General features: G+C 30.0%; 1 protein-coding gene across 1 annotated transcript; it reads left to right on the top strand.

Moving 5' to 3' along the window:
* Window positions 1-35: 35 nt before the first annotated feature.
* Window positions 36-18,805, top strand: LOC143058779 (uncharacterized). Its single transcript, XM_076232221.1, has 7 exons — window positions 36-151; window positions 2,538-2,611; window positions 4,213-4,572; window positions 6,493-6,552; window positions 7,725-7,856; window positions 10,051-10,092; window positions 13,328-18,805. The coding sequence occupies exons 1-7, from the start codon at window positions 105-107 to the stop codon at window positions 14,215-14,217; spliced, it is 1,605 nt and encodes a 534-aa protein (XP_076088336.1). The 5' UTR covers window positions 36-104; the 3' UTR covers window positions 14,218-18,805.
* Window positions 18,806-19,035: the final 230 nt, after the last annotated feature.

Here is a 19,035-nt window from a genome sequence, read left to right as displayed (position 1 = left end):
CAAAAAATCAACTTTATGTCTGAGCATGCGCAAAAAATATCTTGTGTTGACAGGTTTGGGAATAAGACATTATTTTTACACTGGTTTTCCTACACACAGTATACATGGTACATATACTTATACATTTTGGAATTGAGTATTTTGTGACTAAGTGAGTATAAACTATATAGAATTGTTTATTTTATGGCAATGTTAAGACCAAACATTGGAAATCATCTGACCGTGAGATACAAAATTAGTAAATTAGTACTTTGGATATTCAGTTTCAAATTCAATTTAAAACTTCGTCAGACCTTCATCTTTGTTGGTTTCTTCTGTTCCTGTTTCGTTCAACCATTACGTTAAGTTAATGTATTTAAGATATATAGTTTATCAATGGTATTGCTGTTCTCTTCCCAACAATAGAATGAACATGATTTTGTAAAATTTTAGAGGCGCAAAAAGGTTATGTTTTTAAATGTTGTATTGGAATATAAAATGTAAAGTTTTTAAGCCTGTCAGTTTTATTATTATCATTATTACAATATAATTATAATTATCATAACATCATTATAATTATTATAATATCATTGTAATTATTATAATATCATTGTAATTATTATAATATCATTATAATTATTATAATATCATTATAATTATTATAATATCATTATAATTATTATAATATCATTATAATTATTATAATATCATTATAATTATTTTTATTATTATTATTATTATTATTATTATTATTATTATTATTATTATTATTATTATTATTATTTTTATTATTATTATTATTATTATTATTATTATTATTATTATTATTATTATTATTATTATTATTATTTATTTTTTTATTTTTACTTACTTACTAGGAGAAGACATATGCTCTTTTGTTTTTTAGAGCAATATTTTATTTTTTGATAAACCACTTATTATTGAAACAGAATATTTTAGGAATGAATTTATATATATTCTAAACATGCAAAAAATTATGTATTTCCTTTACAATAAATGTTTGTTTAGTATGAAATATTTTATTTTATAATTGTTCTGATTGTTCTTACCTTTAAAGTCTCCAAGCTGTCTTGAAACCCTCTCAATTGGCCGTTTCAGAATCTAATGCATCCTGGGTAACAATTTCAAAAGTGTACACCAAAATGTCGTGATTGGTTTAAAATGTCATAAACAATGAAAATTTAACCAATGACGTGACATTATTTTCCTTGGTTTTAAAACCATACCTACAAGTAATAACATGGATCAGCAAAAACAATTACCTATTTTACCACCAGACAGCTTACTAAACTGATTGGAAATTGTATTTGATAAAAATTTCTATAAGTATATACATATGCCCAAAGTAATCAAGTAATACACGAGGAGTTTATGAAAAAACATAAAACACATTGTATAATTTAACCAAAAACTATGTTATTACTATATGCCAGTCAGAAATGACATATCTCATTGATTTAAGTCAAAAGTTATGCAAACTTTAAACAAGGTAAAATTGAGAATGGAAATGGTACGGTGAATGTGTCAAAGCGACAACAACCCAAAGGTATATTCTTAGATCTACGAAGACAAAATGACAAAATAAAACGCTGAAATAAAGGAATCATAACGAATATATCCAAGAATAATTCAAAGATCTACAACTTCATTCCCAAATTTGATGGTCTTAAACGTTTCGTGATGATAATGGTATTCACATTACAGTTTTTTTTTTAGTTTTAAAGGATTTCGTTATCAATAAAGTTGCATTTACGCTGACTTCTACCTTAGTTTTTAGAAAGTCGATGAGATCCGATACATACAGAACCCGATTGGTCAAGACTCTGTACAATTAGCCTACCGACTTACCCGTATCATACCGGAGTTCCATTAGTTAACAATGCAAAATGAAATTTCATATTACAATTACTAGTAAAGAAATGTTAGCGAAAATTAACTGAATAAGACCAGCAATATTTCGTACCAATTGTTTCATTTGCTTAATTTCTCGTTAAATCCACAGCTGAAATGTAGTACCCCTGTTCATTTTTATTTTTTATGACGCCACATTGAACAATGACGTTGTCGGAATTTTAATTTATTTAAAATTCATAGGTTTTAATTTGACATTAAACGCATTAAATCTATTTGTAATGCATTCGAATGGGAATTTCTTCTTTGCAATATATTGTTATGCTTTATAAAACTCTAACCATTTTTATGATTGTTTATATGGTCGGGTACATATATTACGGCAGATATTGAATACGTTGGCATGTTACACAGAATCGTAAAATCTCGTTAAGTTTACCGGGCAATATTTTGCACGACATGATGTGACCGTACCGTTTGTTTGAGCGTAGGGTAAAACAAATTTGATGTACAGCTAACTGAATCAACAATATTTGATTATTACTTTACAGAAAATGTTAAATGAGAAATTGTATAGAAAAGTTCAAACTTTATGAACGTGTCAGTTAGTTAATTTTATTCCAATACACGTACTCTTGCATGAAACTATTTAATTGTTTTAAAACTATATTTTAATGATTGTTTAGGAAAGAAGCGACTGCCGTTATGCTGCTAAAAAAATTGAAACACACATGGATATGTTTTTGGTACTTAGCATTTGGTAAGTCAAATTATTATGAATTCATATGAATATGTCCCTTTGTTTACATAAAAATGAGAATGAGAATGAGGGAATATGTCAAACAGACAACAACCCGACCACAGCGATAACATATTTGTTTACATGAAGGTCAGTATTTCATACCAAAATTACAATTTACAGGGTAAAGCCTAAAAAAAGATAATGCATTGCTATATTATGTGTAGCGCTGTTTGGTACATTAAGTTTCACATAATACATTATGATAGTTTTAATTCGTATATCATCTTATATATAAAGTTTAGATATTAACCATTTGTTTTTTTAAAAACATGTTATATGACTTCTTTAAATGAAAAACAGGCTTTCGAAAGCGCAGCTGACGCAACAGGCCAAATATGCATGGACATGCATGGGAAGGTATATTACCATCAAATAGATTGAAAACAAATGACTCGTTTGATTACGATATCTGCAAAAGAAAATAGTCTCACGTTTCTTGAAATGAAAGAGTTTAAAGGACTCGAAATAGATATGAACTACATTGTGTTTGTTTAACACAAACAATAGAAACATTGCTATACGACAGAAGACTGCCTTTTAATCGAACAATGAATGTTACATGATAAATCAGTAATACCTTTTGAATTTGTTTTAACATTTAGGAAGGCATTTTATATACCGTTCTGTGTTTGTGATTCTTATTCTATGTAATAACATTTGGCCTTTTTTCCACTATAGCACGGCCAACCATTGATAAGTTTATTATCTATAATTTACTGTTGATAAAATGTTGAATTGACGAGCGTCTGGCTTTACACATTAATTATAATATATATAATCCAGGAATACTTGACAAACACTGGGTGTGTGCTGGTGACATTTTATCAATTTTACAGCACTTTTCAAAGGCATTGAGTATAATCATTTATATGTTCGTAAACTATATATTGACTGTAATTTTTTTGTTATTCAGTGCTCTTTTTCTTCGTGTTCCACTTGTCTCTTCAAATGATTTGATTAAAACAGATGTCTATTCAACTAGCGAAGTTTTTGTAAACCCTTTATTTGTTGCAAAATGTTATATACAAATAGTCAAAACTATTCATATCGATAGGTGAGGTTTAGAAATTTGTGTGAAATGTTTGCACTCCATTGTTTTGTTCTTTCAATACACAGTAAAATATTTTGCCCCATAACATCCATCTTTTCGAATAAGACTCCAAAGGCCCTTTACAAAAATTTTAGATATTTCTTGATTTCTGTTCTTTCTATTTGAGACTCAAATAATACCAATATATATAAGGTAAAAGTACAAGATAACCTTTTCCCGTCGTTTGCTAAAAATCAAATAACTGGAAATGGAGCTCCATAATCTATCAATATGTGGAGTTATTTTGTTCCTCTACTAATGGTCGTCTGACGTATAGTTTAAATTTGAAATTCTTGATTTAAGTTCATCCTTAAGTATTAAGAATGTGAAAAAATTCAAATTATGTCATAGGTTTTTTTCATGCAGCTGCAAACATGAAGTTGATACTTATAATAGGGTTTTATTGTACTTTTGTAACATGTGTAAAGAAACGATACTCTTTTTTTTAAGTTTTGTTTTTATATTTCAGTTATCAAATATAATGCAGCTTTTAAAAAATTCGAGGGAAAAATTATAAAGAGCACCAATACATCAGCAATTGAATTTACTTGTAAAACTTACCAACGACCAGTTGGAGATAGTATAGTGTTTCTTCTTAACGACAGAACCATAAATGTCATGCGCATCTACGAAGGAAATTGTTATGATAACTATGGAAAATGTAAAAACTGTACTTGTTCTTCTTCGCGCAATGAGATTACTTTCACGTGGACGTATATTTTGACTGTTCCCTGTCACAACTGTACATTTGGAGCTGACATGAGCTTTACTGATGAAAATACTAGAAAAACCAAGAACGTTAACGTATACAGGGTATACAACTGCAAAGGTATTTCTAAATAACGTTGAGATACATAATTAACATATCTTCAAACAAAGTAATACTTGGCCTTCTAATCCCATTTAAATGTTAAGGTTGAAAGATTCGAGACATGTGAATGAAAATTGTTTTACATTATAAATGACAAAAAAAAAGGAAAAGAAAAAATGGATTTACATATGCAATTCAGCGGTTTTCCCTGGGATTTTATAATCACAATTAAACACTTCTCAAGTATAGGATTCGTTTTAAAACGATACAATTATAATAGTTGGTAACACAAAGACCTTATAATGGGATATAAAATCATAAACAATGGTTCAAGAATGATAGCATGAGTATAATAAGAACTCAAGCGATTTCGAATTAAAATAATTTATAAAAAATCCGAACTGTCTCTATATCATTATACGAACACAATATTATATTGTATAAAAAAGAAGATATGGTATGATTGCCAATGAGACAACTATCCACAAGTGACCAAAATGACACAGACATTAACAACTATAGGTCATCTTACGGCCTTTCAAAATCAGCAAAGCCCATACCGCATAGTCAGCTATAAAAGGCATCGATAAGACAATGTAAAACAATTCAAATGAGAAAACTAACGGCCTTATTTATATAAAAAAAATGAACGAAAAACAAATATGTTTCACAAAACAAACGAAAACCACTGAATTACAGGCTCCTGACTTTGGACAGGCACATACTTAAATAATGTTGCGGGGTTAAACCTGGGACAGTGATATAACAGTACAACATAAGAACGAACTATAAAAATCAGTTGAAAAAGGCTTAACTCATCAGATGGACAAAAATACAAGTGTAATCTATTTGCAATTAACTCGCTTTTTGATTTTACAAACTAGTCAACTATGTAATTATGTCTTGAAAATATAATTACATGCACAACTAGATTCTACACAAAACAAATTAATAGCTAAGGTTAAGCTAAGTAAAGCAATTAAAAAAGGCATAAACAAACAAATAATAAGCATTGATAGCAAAACATATAGAAACAAACTTAACGATTGCCTCACACTTAAATGCGAAGGTTATCATGATAGTATCCCTTCATTGGAATGAATCAACACTACTCATCAATAAATAGAATTATCGAATGCATCAACGATAATTTAACATACGTTAGAAATCATAACTACCTCAATGAAAATATTGACAAAGTTAAACAATACCTGAGTATTAATCCTCAAATGGTAAGATTATGAATATTTGTGAATATCTCAAACTACCTGTCTTCATGCTGAGTATAATCAAAGGATAACTTTCTAATTACAAAGAGATTGGAGACCACACATACACATGTGATTAAAATGACCAATGAGAATGGAGAAAGTGACCAATACTCGCCATCAATACAATTAATAGACATTTAAAGGGTTCACATAACAGAACTCAGGTCATTTCTTTAATTGGCATATACATATAAACAAAACAGTATGCTTCATCATTTTATTATTGTAGTCAGATTTTCTTATGTACGTAACTAAAATAGATCCATTAAATATGTTACAATAAATATTTTATTATCAAAACAGTTATTTCAAAGTACAACCCTGAAAGTTAAAAACATATATACAAACTATTAAAAATGTACTTTTCCACACATAGATGAACATCGTTGATGAGTATCAAAAACAACGGAGCAATACACAACTGAAAATAAAGCTTTCATATATAGTAACACACATGCATATTGATGGTATATAATATACACTTACTATTCCTCTCACTATTGAGATAGCAAAATATAAAAAAGCTTTTAAATTAGAATGTTTTGCAAAATAGTTCAGAAAATAATAAAGGTATCTATGACATTGACCATGTTAATGTAACGATTCAATTTTTTATATATTATTTGATAATAGATTAAGACTTTAAATTATGATGCATTTGCTTTAGATTTAGGGCCTCTTCAATGGGATACACCCGAAGTTCAACATAATACAAAACAAGGAGAAGGTAAGAACAAATATATATGACAACATAAACACTATCATGAAGCTGGATTCGTCTACATTGATTTATCATGTGACAAACTAAGGAACGTTTATAATTCTAGTGATACAGGTACACGATTTGTGTCACAAAAAAATCATTTGAGAAGATAAACGATATACTTTATAGTTGTTATTGACTTTGAACTAGCATTCAGTTACTACGAGTATTATTGTATCAGCAAACGGTATTTTGTTTGTTTGGTCGTTTTGTTAGTTGATTGATTTTGCTTTTAGTCGTACTGTTGAAGTTTTTATTCGAAATTTTGAGAAAGTGTCGATGTTTAACTGTTACAACACTATCATAGATCAGAACAGGTTGTGTATTAGCAAACATGTTTACTTTAACTTCATTGTATATGTGCCTGATTATAGCAAGAAGCGTGCAATTTACACGTTTATTTTTGCTGTAAGTTATCAAATTGTTTTTCGTTGATTGTTTTGAACATTCATCAGGCTTTTGGATTTCCCAATTGAGTTTTTTTCGTTTTTCCTGTCAGGCATGTTTAATGATTAGATGGGTAACACAACAAAGCGTATTCTTACATCATATATCATTGATATCTGTATGTTTGAAAGGTCAAGACATTTTAATAGTTTAGTTCACATGATTTAAATTAGTATTATTTGATGAAATGAATTTCAGCTGAAAAAAATGACATATATCTTACTGACTTATGTTTAACCCCGCCACATTCTCTATTAATGTGCCTGTCCTAAGTTAGGAGCCTGTAATTCAGTGGTTGTCGTTTGTTAATGCGTTACAAATTTTTGTTTTTGTTTTCATTTTTTGTACATAAATAAGGCCGTTATTTTTCTCGTTGTTACTGTTTTACATTGTCTTTACGGGACCTTTTATAGCTGACTATGCTGTATGGGCTAAGCTCAGGTTAAGGCCGTACGGTGACCTTTAGTTGTTAGTTTCTGTGTCATGTTGGTCTCTTATAGTGAGTTGTCTCAATGGCAAGCAAACCCCACCTTCTTTTTTATATTTATCTCTGAATCACACACATTTCATTCAGTTAGTTTTTGACACAGTTGACACCACAATTACATGTAGAACACTAGAATATTTCATATTTGTATTTTATAAATGAGATTTTAAAACGGTTAAACAAATTCCTTATGATTATGCAGGTATGAAAGAAGATGGCTTTGTTGTTCCAATAATCTGCGCCACAGCTCTAGGCATATGCTGTATATGCTGTATATGCTGTATAATCACGGTGCTGAAAAGAAAACAAATAAGCCAGTGTATTCGACATCGAGGTAATTTAAAATGACAGATAACAACAAAACACTAGCAAAGACGAAAACTTCAATTTAAATACAACTAGGATTACATAAAAACGCTGTCAAGCTTATGTTTGTATCGTAAGTTATTTGTTGAATTTTCCACAAATATATTATTCGACAAAAAGGAATTGTACACGATGAAAAAAACACATGAGATAATAATACTTAATACAATACATTCTCTCTCTTGATCGATCGATCCATCGTTTGATCGAATAAATGTAACCATTTTATTAGATAAACAATCGATATATTCGTCTTCGTTTAACAAACACTCGCATACACAGAAAATATATGTTTTCATATTTTATATCATTCTCAAAAGCAAGACTTGAAAGTGCCAAATACAAAGGTATCAAATTGAGTTTTACATTGGATAAAGTTGCACTCATTATTTCAATATATTTAATACAATATATGTTAAGTTAGCAAAAACGAAGGTGTCATTATTGTGAATATCAATATATCTTTTTTCCAGAAATTTTACAATTTTTCTGTTGCACATGAATTAATGAAACATGAACTAAGCCAAACAACACTAGGCTATAAAATATTGACACTAAGTCAAGTCTGTGTCTTGCTTTTGAAAATTGTATTAAGGAATTTGTGAGTCAATTAGTAAAATAATATAAATTTGTAATAAATTGATTTTTACTATTTGATTGTACCATGTTTTCAACAAACATTTAAAGGACTGTCCACATTATGTGTAAACTTATTTTATTATGGATTTTAAGGGTTTTGTGTGTGTCTCTCTCTCTTGTACAATGCAACATTAACTCAAATTCATTTCTTGAAATTGAATACAAAAATATGCTTTTCTTTCTGAATGTAGTAACAAAAAAACTGATGTCGAGGAAGACTTACAGAACAAAACATTATTTGATTAATAAAGGGCTATCATCTCAGTAAGGGTCAATGAAATATAAGTAACAAAATTAAAAAAAAAAAGAACAATTGGTACCAGTTATTAGTGATAAAATACTTCAAACATACAGAAACGTATATTCTGCTGCATTTGGCAAAAGTTTTCTGAATTTTTGGTTTTGTTGTGAATACTTTTCAACTTCGTCTTTAGTTTTAAATTTGTTGATTCGAGTGTCACTGGTGAGTTTTTGTAGATGCAACACGCTTCTGGTCTACAAAATAAAAAATCTGGTATATATAGTTTGTTAAATTTAGTTCCAATTCTTCACAAACTATATACATACTCTGTGAGTGGATTTGTTTTAATTCTTTTGCTGTTTGTCAAAAACGGATGTACAGGTAAAATGCAACTCTTATTTAGATATCAAAAATATAATACAAACAAACCTATATTTTGGTTGATATTTAAAACTCCAACCGTAAAATATTCGAAATCACAATTTGATAACAACTTAACCCCGACCCATCCATATACGAGACTCGGAGTCATTTCAGTTTTGAAGTTTGAAAATATTTGATACCTTTGGATCAAACCAATCTGATGATATTGATAAGAATTTTGAGCCATGAATGTTAAAAAATTTGAAGACGGTAATAAAACGGGTATGCTATAAGTCATGGTGTGCTTTGCATTAGGTTGGGAGACATATGACTGTATAAAGTCAGAATTTCCAATAATTTTATTCATTCAAAGGAAAGTACATTAAACTCATCTTAAGAAGTAAAATGTAAATCATTGACATTGAAAGTGCTTTGAAACTAAACAGCAGTTGCAGATTTCTCTCGTATAAACATTGAACTTATACCAAAAACTTGTCCAATCGAAAGTAACCAGAATTTGTGCATCAAACAAAATTTTTAAACTAAATTGTTTGGTCATACAACCCCTTGATCATTTTTTTCTCTCTCTCTCTCTCTCTCTCTCTCTCTCTCTCTCTCTCGATTGATCCATCGTTCGATCGAATAAATGTAACCCTTTTATTAAATAAACAATCTTGAAAGTGCCAAATACAAAGATCCCCAATTGAATCTTACATTGGATAAATTTGTACTCCTTTCTTCAATATATTCAAAACACTCTATGTTAAGTAAGCAAAAAGAGAGGTGTCATTATCGTGATAATGAATAGATCTTTTTTTTCAGAAATTAAACAATTTTTCTCTTGCACATGAATTAATGAAACATGAACTAAAAATTATTTCGTGAAATTGAAAACAAAAATATGCTTTTCTTTCCATAGTAAAGAAACAAGATCCTGAGGAAGAGTTACTAGCCAATACAGGTATGCTGATATTAAATCCAAAGATATTTGTATGTATTAAAGACGATTGTTTCAGTAACTTTATATAATGGATAACAATCGATAACATAATTTCATAGAGTTAAGAAATAAGTTTAATTTTGGGAAGTTTTGTTACCCGTTTCGACATATATAATACCAAATAAAGAAAGGGAGAAGTTCACAGAATCTGTTAGATTTCTTTCACTTGTCTGCTCTAGTTATCAAAGGTACCAGGATTATAATTTAGTACGCCAGACGCGCTTTTCGTCTACATAAGATTCATCAGTGACGCTCAGATCAAAATAGTTATAAAGCCAAACAACACTAGACTATGAAATATTGACACTAGGTCAAGTCTGTGTCTTGCTTTTGAAAATTGTACTAAGGAATTTGTGAGACAATTAGTAAAATAATATAAAAAGAAATACATGTTGTTATTAACACAAATAGAAAACATTGGTACCATTTTATAAGTTGTATAAGGTATTCTATGTCCAAAAATTTGTAATAAATTGATTTTTACTATTTGATTGTACCATGTTTTCAACAAACATTTAAAGGACTGTCCACATTATGTGTAAACTTATTGTATTATGTATTTTTAAGGGTTTTGTGTGTCTCTCTCTCTCTCTCGTACAATGCAACATTAACTCAAATTCATTTCTTGAAATTGAATACAAAAATATGCTTTTCTTTCTGAATGTAGTAACAAAAACTGATGCCGAGGAAGACTTACAGAACAAAACATTATTTGATTAATAAAGGGCTATCATCTCAGTAAGGGTCAATGGAATATAAGTAACAAAATAAAAAAAGAAATAGAACAATTGGTACCAGTTTTTAGTGATAAAATACTTCAAACATACAGAAACGTATATTCTGCTGCATTTGGCAAAAGTTTTCTGAATTTTTGGTTTTGTTGTGAATACTTTTCAACTTCGTCTTTAGTTTTAAATTTGTTGATTCGAGTGACACTGGTGAGTTTTTGTAGATGCAACACGCTTCTGATCTACAAAATAAAAAATCTGGTATATATAGTTTGTTAAATTTAGTTCCAATTCTTCACAAATTATATACATACTCTGTGAGTGGATTTGTTTTAATTCTTTTGCTGTTTGTCAAAAACGGATGTACAGGTAAAATGCAACTCTTATTTAGATTAACCTATATTTTGGTTGATATTTAAAACTCCAACCGTAAAATATTCGAAATCACAATTTGATAACAACTTAACCCCAACCCATCCATATACGAGACTCGAAGTCATTTCAGTTAAGATCAATTTCAGATTTGAAGTTGCAAATATTTGATACCTTTGGATCAAACTAATCCGATGACATTGATAAGAAGTATTGAGCCATGAATGTTAAAAAATTTGAAGACGGTAATAAAACGGGTATGCTATAAGTCATGGTGTCCTTTGCATTAGGTTGGGAGACATATGGCTGTATAAAGGAAAGTACATTAAACTCATCTTAAGAAGTAAAAAGTAAATCATTGACATTGCAAGTGCTTTGAAACTAAACAGGAGTTGCAGATTTCTCTCGTATTATTGATATAAATATTGAACTTATATCTTTAGTTGTCCAATGGAAAGTAACCAGAATTTGTGCATCAAATAAAATTTCTAAACTAAATTGTTTGGTCATACAACCCCTGGATCATTTGTAGAAGTTATCTAAGGACTCTTGACTATATTCTATAAAAATTATGAACCCTCATGCTTACTATAGAAAAAAAATGCCGTGTTTGATGAGTTATTGAATATCAAAGCATTTGACTTCCATATGTTGCACGACGCGTTGATCAAAGTAATTCAAATAATAGTACAAAAAGTAATATTTCATATAATATATACTAGTATTACGAATATTAACTCTTGTGCAAGATTATTGAAAAAAACAACAGATTGAAACCTTGACTTTTGAATTCGTAGTACCATTTATGATTTGTAAAGACCTCGTTTCATCATTATGACCTCGTTTCATCATTATCAGGAGGACCCTGTAATATGTTTGTTAGGTTTAATGTTCTGGTCATATCTTGTAGAAAACTGCCTTTTATATTTGAAAAAAAGACATAAAGCAAAAGTACAAGCTCTGTATCAATGGCATACCACCTAAACCATACATGTATAACTCCATTATTTAATCCTTTTGTTTGAATTGTAATGTGCTACCTTTTTTCATCTCTTGCTAATTTTTCCTTAAAAAAGAAGTTCTTTAATGTTATGCTAGATGATGTCTAACATGTACAGTTTTTCCCGGATTTGATTGCTTCATTCTCACAGTCAAATTTAAACAACATAAATGCTTGATCATTGTATAAATTATTGCTATGTGAAAACGCACAAGCGACTTCGTGTAAGAGATGTACCCCCTTAAGGAGTAAGATAAAAGACTGGTCGACTTGGAGTAAATTTATGTTTTTGAGAGGATGGGACTGACATGTACTCTTGTTAACTTTAAATATCACTATTATCAAAAGACTACACTGCCAATATAAATATCTGTCTCAAGGAAGTTTTTTGGTAGATAGCTAGAATTCATTGTGGTTAAAATGGTTTCATGCGTTCTCCCTTTTTTATATGCTTTTGACAAATTTTCTTCTGTCATTAATTTTATGCATTTTTTTACGCCTTATAGTATCCTTTTGCAGGTTATTTTTCTAACTTTTTGAAGCGCACATTCAATTGTATTTTTGCAGCAATGTCAATATGTTACTTAAGTGCAGAACAAGTTCATGTAATTGTGTGTCAATTTCTATTACATCTGATAAAGATGGTGAAAATGGGAGGGTTTGTCTGCACGTACATTTGGTTAAACCCGCACTTAGTTTTGGTCTGTACAAGTTTTCTATACAGACATATTTAATAATATATAATCATGAATCTAAAACTGCCTCCCAAATGTTTCCATATAATTAGTTTTGCTTGGAGATTCTTGACCAGTGCGTGCATAGAATGTTTGAAAATCTCAATAGTTCATAAAGAACTAGGGTATATTTTGAGAAAAAAATATTAATATGTTAAAACTTAATTCGCAATTATAGTACCTGGCATGTTTGCAAATCGTTTATGTAAGATCTGTCCAAATAGATAAGACAAAATGTAAAAGTAACAATTTAGTAAAACATATACATGTAGATACAGTTTCAAGGTCTGGGAAGAAATACGATCCAATGTTAGTTTAACTGTTAAGTATTTTTTTCTTAATTTCCTTTGTTTCATTTTCAGGTATACCACACTTGTCTTGTGCCTTGTGCAAGCCTGTGCAAATTACAGTACAATTAGCAAGGCAAATAACGTTAGACAGCAAATCTGATGTTTTTGGATTAATTTCAATTTCGAAATCCAAATTAGTAGTTGCTAATAATTTTGAAAATACGTTAGATATATATTTGGATGGCCAGTGCAATCTTAAACGTAATGTAATTTATAGAATAAATGGAGTCACCCGTGTTTCTGAAGATGTTATTGCAGTGACTCATATGAACAGGAAAGAAATTGATCTCTATACTCTTAAAAATCAAGGATGTGAAAAATTGGATAAAATTGTAGTTGGTTTCAACATAGTTGATATAGCATCGGACAAAGATTATTTAGTTTTCGAACAGAAGAATGAAAACACAGAACAGACATCTTTACAACTATACAATGTCAAATCAAAAAAGAACGAGAAGATCATAAATGTCCCTTATTCAAATCCTGGTTCCAATAAACTGACACTTGACATGTCCTCAGAAACAATCTACGCATGCGCTGGAAATAATGTGTATGCTTTAAGCTTTAACAAGGATAAAGTTTGGAGCATGCCGCTCCTAGATCCAACATCAATCGTTCTAGTTGAAGCTGGTGAAAAGAATCGGATGATTCTGGTATTGTCCAAAAACCAACACGAAATATATCGTGTGAGCGAAAATGAAGTTATTCGAGTGAAAAAAATAGAAGAAAAAGAAAAGAAAGAGAAAAGGAGCGAAGGAAAAAAAGTCGAAGAGGAAGAAGAAGGAGAAGTTAAAATAGAAAAATTATCCACGTTGAATCGTATGACCTACAATGCCGAGCTTAAGCAGCTTTTTGTGCAGACATCCAAAAATGTTATAAGCGTATATGACACAACATATTGATCGATATGGTTTAGTTAGTAGTCTTTTTTTATGATTATATGTGATGTTAACTATTTTTCATAATTAATATTTAGAATTGCTTTATTAAATGTAATGAAATATTTGTCCATAATCCTTGTGTAAATTCATCTCTAGATTCAATAGGCTATAAACAAGACAAAACAGAAATATGATCAGTTGGTCGCAGTAACACATTATTTTCTCTTACGATATAATATTTTATTCAACTTTATTGTAACGATTTCTTCGATTTAAACAACATATAAATACATGTTATAAACATGTTATATTTGGTTGATACACTCAACAATACCTACCGTTATCTGGATGATATTTTTTCGTTAGATAATCCAGAGTTCTCTGATTATACTTCCGAAATTTACCCAAAAAGAACTTACTTTAACGTAATCTAACATAAACAGCAGCAGTTGCCCTTTTCTAGATTTAGACATTTCAATTTCTAACGGGACACTACATACTAAAACTCATGACAAAAGAGACAATTTTCCAATTGTTAATTTTCCTTTTTAGACGGCGATGTGCCTTTGGCTCCATCATACGGTGTTTATATATCCCAACTCTTTCGGTATGATGTCATAGATTTTAACGAACGTAATCAATGCATCACTGGGAAATTATTGTTAGAGAATTCGATACCACAAATTACTTTAAAATTTTACTAAATTCTTTCATAGATACATGTACAAAGATTTGATTTGATTTGAAAACGTATTGAAGATGGTATTTCACATCCTAAATTTCACAATATTGTACTTAAAGCGAGGAAATCACAATGTGATCCGTGTAAACTCATCGAACCTTTTAACAAACTAAAAGTAAGGGTTATTGTACCAATATTGTAATTAGATCTCTGAATATAGTTAACATTGGCACTAATATCGATTTTGTCAGAAGGAAATTAAAACATAACTTAATTGTATCTTCTTTTGAGGCGGGATGTAAAGAGACACACACACGTTAATTTTTATCTCTGAAGAAGTAGCTCCTCACTATCCCACTACCTGTCGATACATTTATTTTTGGCATTGCACTAGTCATGTCTTCTCTAAAATACTAAATCCCTGGAATGTGTTTTACAGATATAGGAAGATGTGATGTGAGTGCCAATGAGACAACTCTCCATCTAAATAACAATTTATAAAAGTAAACCACTAGAGGTCAATGCACGGCCTTCAACACGGAGCCTTGACTCACACCGAACAATAAGCTATAAATGGCCCCAAAATTACTAGACTGAGTGTAAAACCATTCAACAGAAAAACCAACGGTCTAGTTGATTTTTGTCTCTGATGCATGATTTTTTATTATTAATTGTTTTGGCTTTTAACTAGCTGTCAGTAACTGCGAGTACTCTCAAATCGTACTTTCTTGTTATTCGACTTGTTGATACTATTTGTAATGTTTTTGGTTATTTTATATTAATATAGATCATGTCTATACACCAGCTTTTATTATTTGGAATATCTATTAATTTTCACTTCTTCCTACAACATTTGTATGAATATCAAGATTATTCTCCTTAAATCTGTACAGGAAAGTTTTAGCTAGCTCTAATTGCATAGTTTTATTGTTGATATTCACCCCATATGTATCTAGTGTTAAATTTGGTATTTAAATGAAAGAACTTTCTGGGTATTGCTAATTATTAGAAGATTTTATATACATAGAAGTAGTATACCTTAAATGACAAAGTTATTTTTCATTTACCTGTATATATTATGCAAACCGGTTTTTTTCAATAGGGATTATTTTGACGGGTTGTTAAATATTTCGCGGTGGTGTCTTGTCATGGCTTTGTTTTGACTTGCTTGTTTGCGTTTTGGCCTTGAATGTTTGTCCCTTATATTTTGTCGACTACGTATTTGCATTCAGGTATCGCAGATCAAATTTATTCGTTCATAGTGTGTTAATTTACGTGTTTGATTGAGTTAAGCCTTCCAATTGATAATTTATCGTGTGTTTTTCTATGTTGGGATCTAATACTATTGCTAGTAGCAATCAAGAATCCATGGCAGTTCAAAATAACTAAAAAAAATCAGTAGAAGGATTTTCTGGTAGGAATTTATAAATTGATTCTAGTAAGAATTTATCAATTGATTCTGGTAGGAATTTTGTACATTTAGTAGGAAAATAAATAATCAAATCTGATTTTCAAAACATAAAAAAAAACACCATACAGACTTTAAAAATTCCACCTAGGTAGTAAGATTTTGGTAGTTGGAATATAAAAAAATCCAGTCAGAATTTTGTTCATTTTCCATGTCCGCCTCCTTTCTATATAGAGTGTTTGTTCTACTTCATTCCTACTATTGTCTAGGTGGAATTCTCTACTCATTTCGTACGGGAAAACACACCTGATAAAGCCTAAAGCGTAAATGTTTACAGTCGGATATAAACAATATTCGTATCAGTACGAAAGTACAAATTTTGCTTTTATCCACTATGAAACCAGAGAAAAAATCAGCAAGCATCGCTTTTAATTTCCCTGTGTTTGTAACGATTGTATCAGAGACATATACAGTAATACAACATCACATATCTGTGCTTGTACACATACATTTATTTTATTGCTACAATGTTCATCTACGAATATGGAATATACATATGTGCATTTGTAGTGTGCATTCTTACAATAAGACTTATTAAGACAATTTGAAGGTGTAATACCACCAAATCATGGTACGTCACATCCGGTTGTATACGAAAATAGGTCGAAAAAAAGGTTCCCTTGAATTTGACAGGTAATTAATCCTAGTACATTTTATTGCAGTAAAACATTTCTGTTTCATAAACATATATCTTGGGTATTTCAAATCACTATTATTTTTTTATTTTGGGTTTCTATAGAATATTTTGTAAACTTGAGGTTACATGGTTCCTAAACCTTGTACACAGGTCAGATAAGGGGAGAAATTTGATTGGTTAACTACCAGTAATGTTTATTTTATTGAATGCAATGAAATTGCATGTGATTTTTTTTTCTATAGCAGTGGACAGGATACAACTTTACTCATGCCAAGTATTTCTTTCTTTGAAACAAAGATAACTTCTGCAAATATTTTGAAAAGTGCAAATTGAACAAAGACTTATAGGAGAATTAAAGTACCCTATGAGTACTCTCATGTGTTAAAATTTCTTGCTGTTTAAGTGAAATATTACAAAATATAAATATTCTCAGTAGATTAAGTCTCGTAAACACATTTTATGAGAACATTTCCTTGAAATAGGACTCTACCATGAATATTCAGTTGACAGAACAAGCCATACATAGTGTTTTGGGGAGCTTTTTCTCCTTATTTGTTATATTCTGCTATGATAGAACACTTTCCTAGGACATACTATATTAAACATATAGTTATAAGTAAATGAAACTATTTTCAATGCTGTAACAACAAATTATTCAATAAAAGAGAAGCCTTTTAAGTCCCTCTTAGGAACGCGGCGTAAATTTAATTTTTACGTAAGGACTTAATGAAACTTCCTTTGAGACAGTAAACTTTTATATGGATTGTTCATTCTACTTGAATACTTCAATTACTAATTTTGTATAACATTTCTGTGATAAATGAGTGAAAGTTGCCCCATTATTTTTATTTATTGGCCTGCAAAGTTGAAATTTTTGAGGGAATGAGAGGTATAAATTGACCAGAGGAGACCTTATAAAGAAGACAAAGAAGTCCATTAGTGGTATTTATCTTCTTTGAATCATCTTGTGTATCCTTTTAACTGTGTATAAGCAGATGAGATACATATTTGCTCATTTATTGGTCCACACTATAGTCTATCTTAATGTGGATTGGTTTGGATTTGTCGAAGAAATATTGCTCGAATCGCTGTCGATGTCGTCTTTCACTATACTAGATTTTTCTCAAATTACTGAACTGATTATGACAAAACTTGACAGGAATGCTTGACATAACCATCATTACAAAGTAAAAAAAAGTCACATTCAGTTCATTAAACAATAATGTCTTCTTTAATAAGGAACTGAACACATTTACCCAAGATAAGATTCTGACAGTTAAAAGCATGCAACAAAATAAATACTTATGATCATCTATATATTTATATCTTTTGACTTTGGCTTAGAAACATATTTATTAAGACTCCTATCTGCAGATCGTAAAAATATATCTAAGCTGCGATGCTGCATCCTAAAAATACCAATTGAAACAGGAAGGTGATATGGAATTCCTATTGATGAAAGACAGTGTCATGTCTGCTCCTTGTCATTGAAAATGTGAGTTATTAATGTCTGTGTCATTTTTGTCTCTTGTGGAGAGTTGTCACCTTGGCAATCATACCACATTTTTATTTTTATATGCACCACTTATTACCAATCTGATCTTGTTAAAAATATCAGAACAAAATATATTTCTGAATATTACCGCATTTGTCCATGTGTTGAGAAAATGAAGGGACTGCTTTCATTTTGCAATATCAAAGTTATTAAAAATGTATCATTGTTTATTAAGAAATTAGTTCAAATATTGGAGCTTATATGATTATATGTTAACATTGTGTTGTAGTAACCATAATAATGACTATGTATTTTGCCTTTTGTTGCACATGTCTGAGTGTTTCCAAATAAAGTACATTGTTGTTATCGACAGTCTTTATTATTCATCTACTACACAAGGCATACAATTCGACAATCTACATAATAAGAAAAAAAGATATGGTATGAATGCCAATGAGACAACTCTCAACAACAGACCAAAATGACACAAATTAACAACTATAGGTCACCGTACGGAATTCAACAATGAGCAAAGCCCATACCGCATAGTCAGCTAT

The sequence above is a fragment of the Mytilus galloprovincialis genome, chromosome 14 (assembly GCF_965363235.1).
Source record: "Mytilus galloprovincialis chromosome 14, xbMytGall1.hap1.1, whole genome shotgun sequence".
NCBI lineage: Eukaryota > Metazoa > Mollusca > Bivalvia > Mytilida > Mytilidae > Mytilus > Mytilus galloprovincialis.
Note: the sequence above shows the minus strand (reverse complement) of the source record. Positions and strands in the feature narration are given on the sequence as shown.

Excerpts from the sequence above, each read along its gene's own strand:
- LOC143058779 (XM_076232221.1), top strand. The coding sequence starts at position 105 with ATGGTACATATACTTATACATTTTGGAATTGAGTATTTTGTGACTAA. Across the intron at positions 152-2,537 it reads ATTGAGTATTTTGTGACTAA|GAAAGAAGCGACTGCCGTTA; the intron begins GTGAGTATAAAC and ends ATGATTGTTTAG. Across the intron at positions 10,093-13,327 it reads AGAGTTACTAGCCAATACAG|GTATACCACACTTGTCTTGT; the intron begins GTATGCTGATAT and ends TTTCATTTTCAG.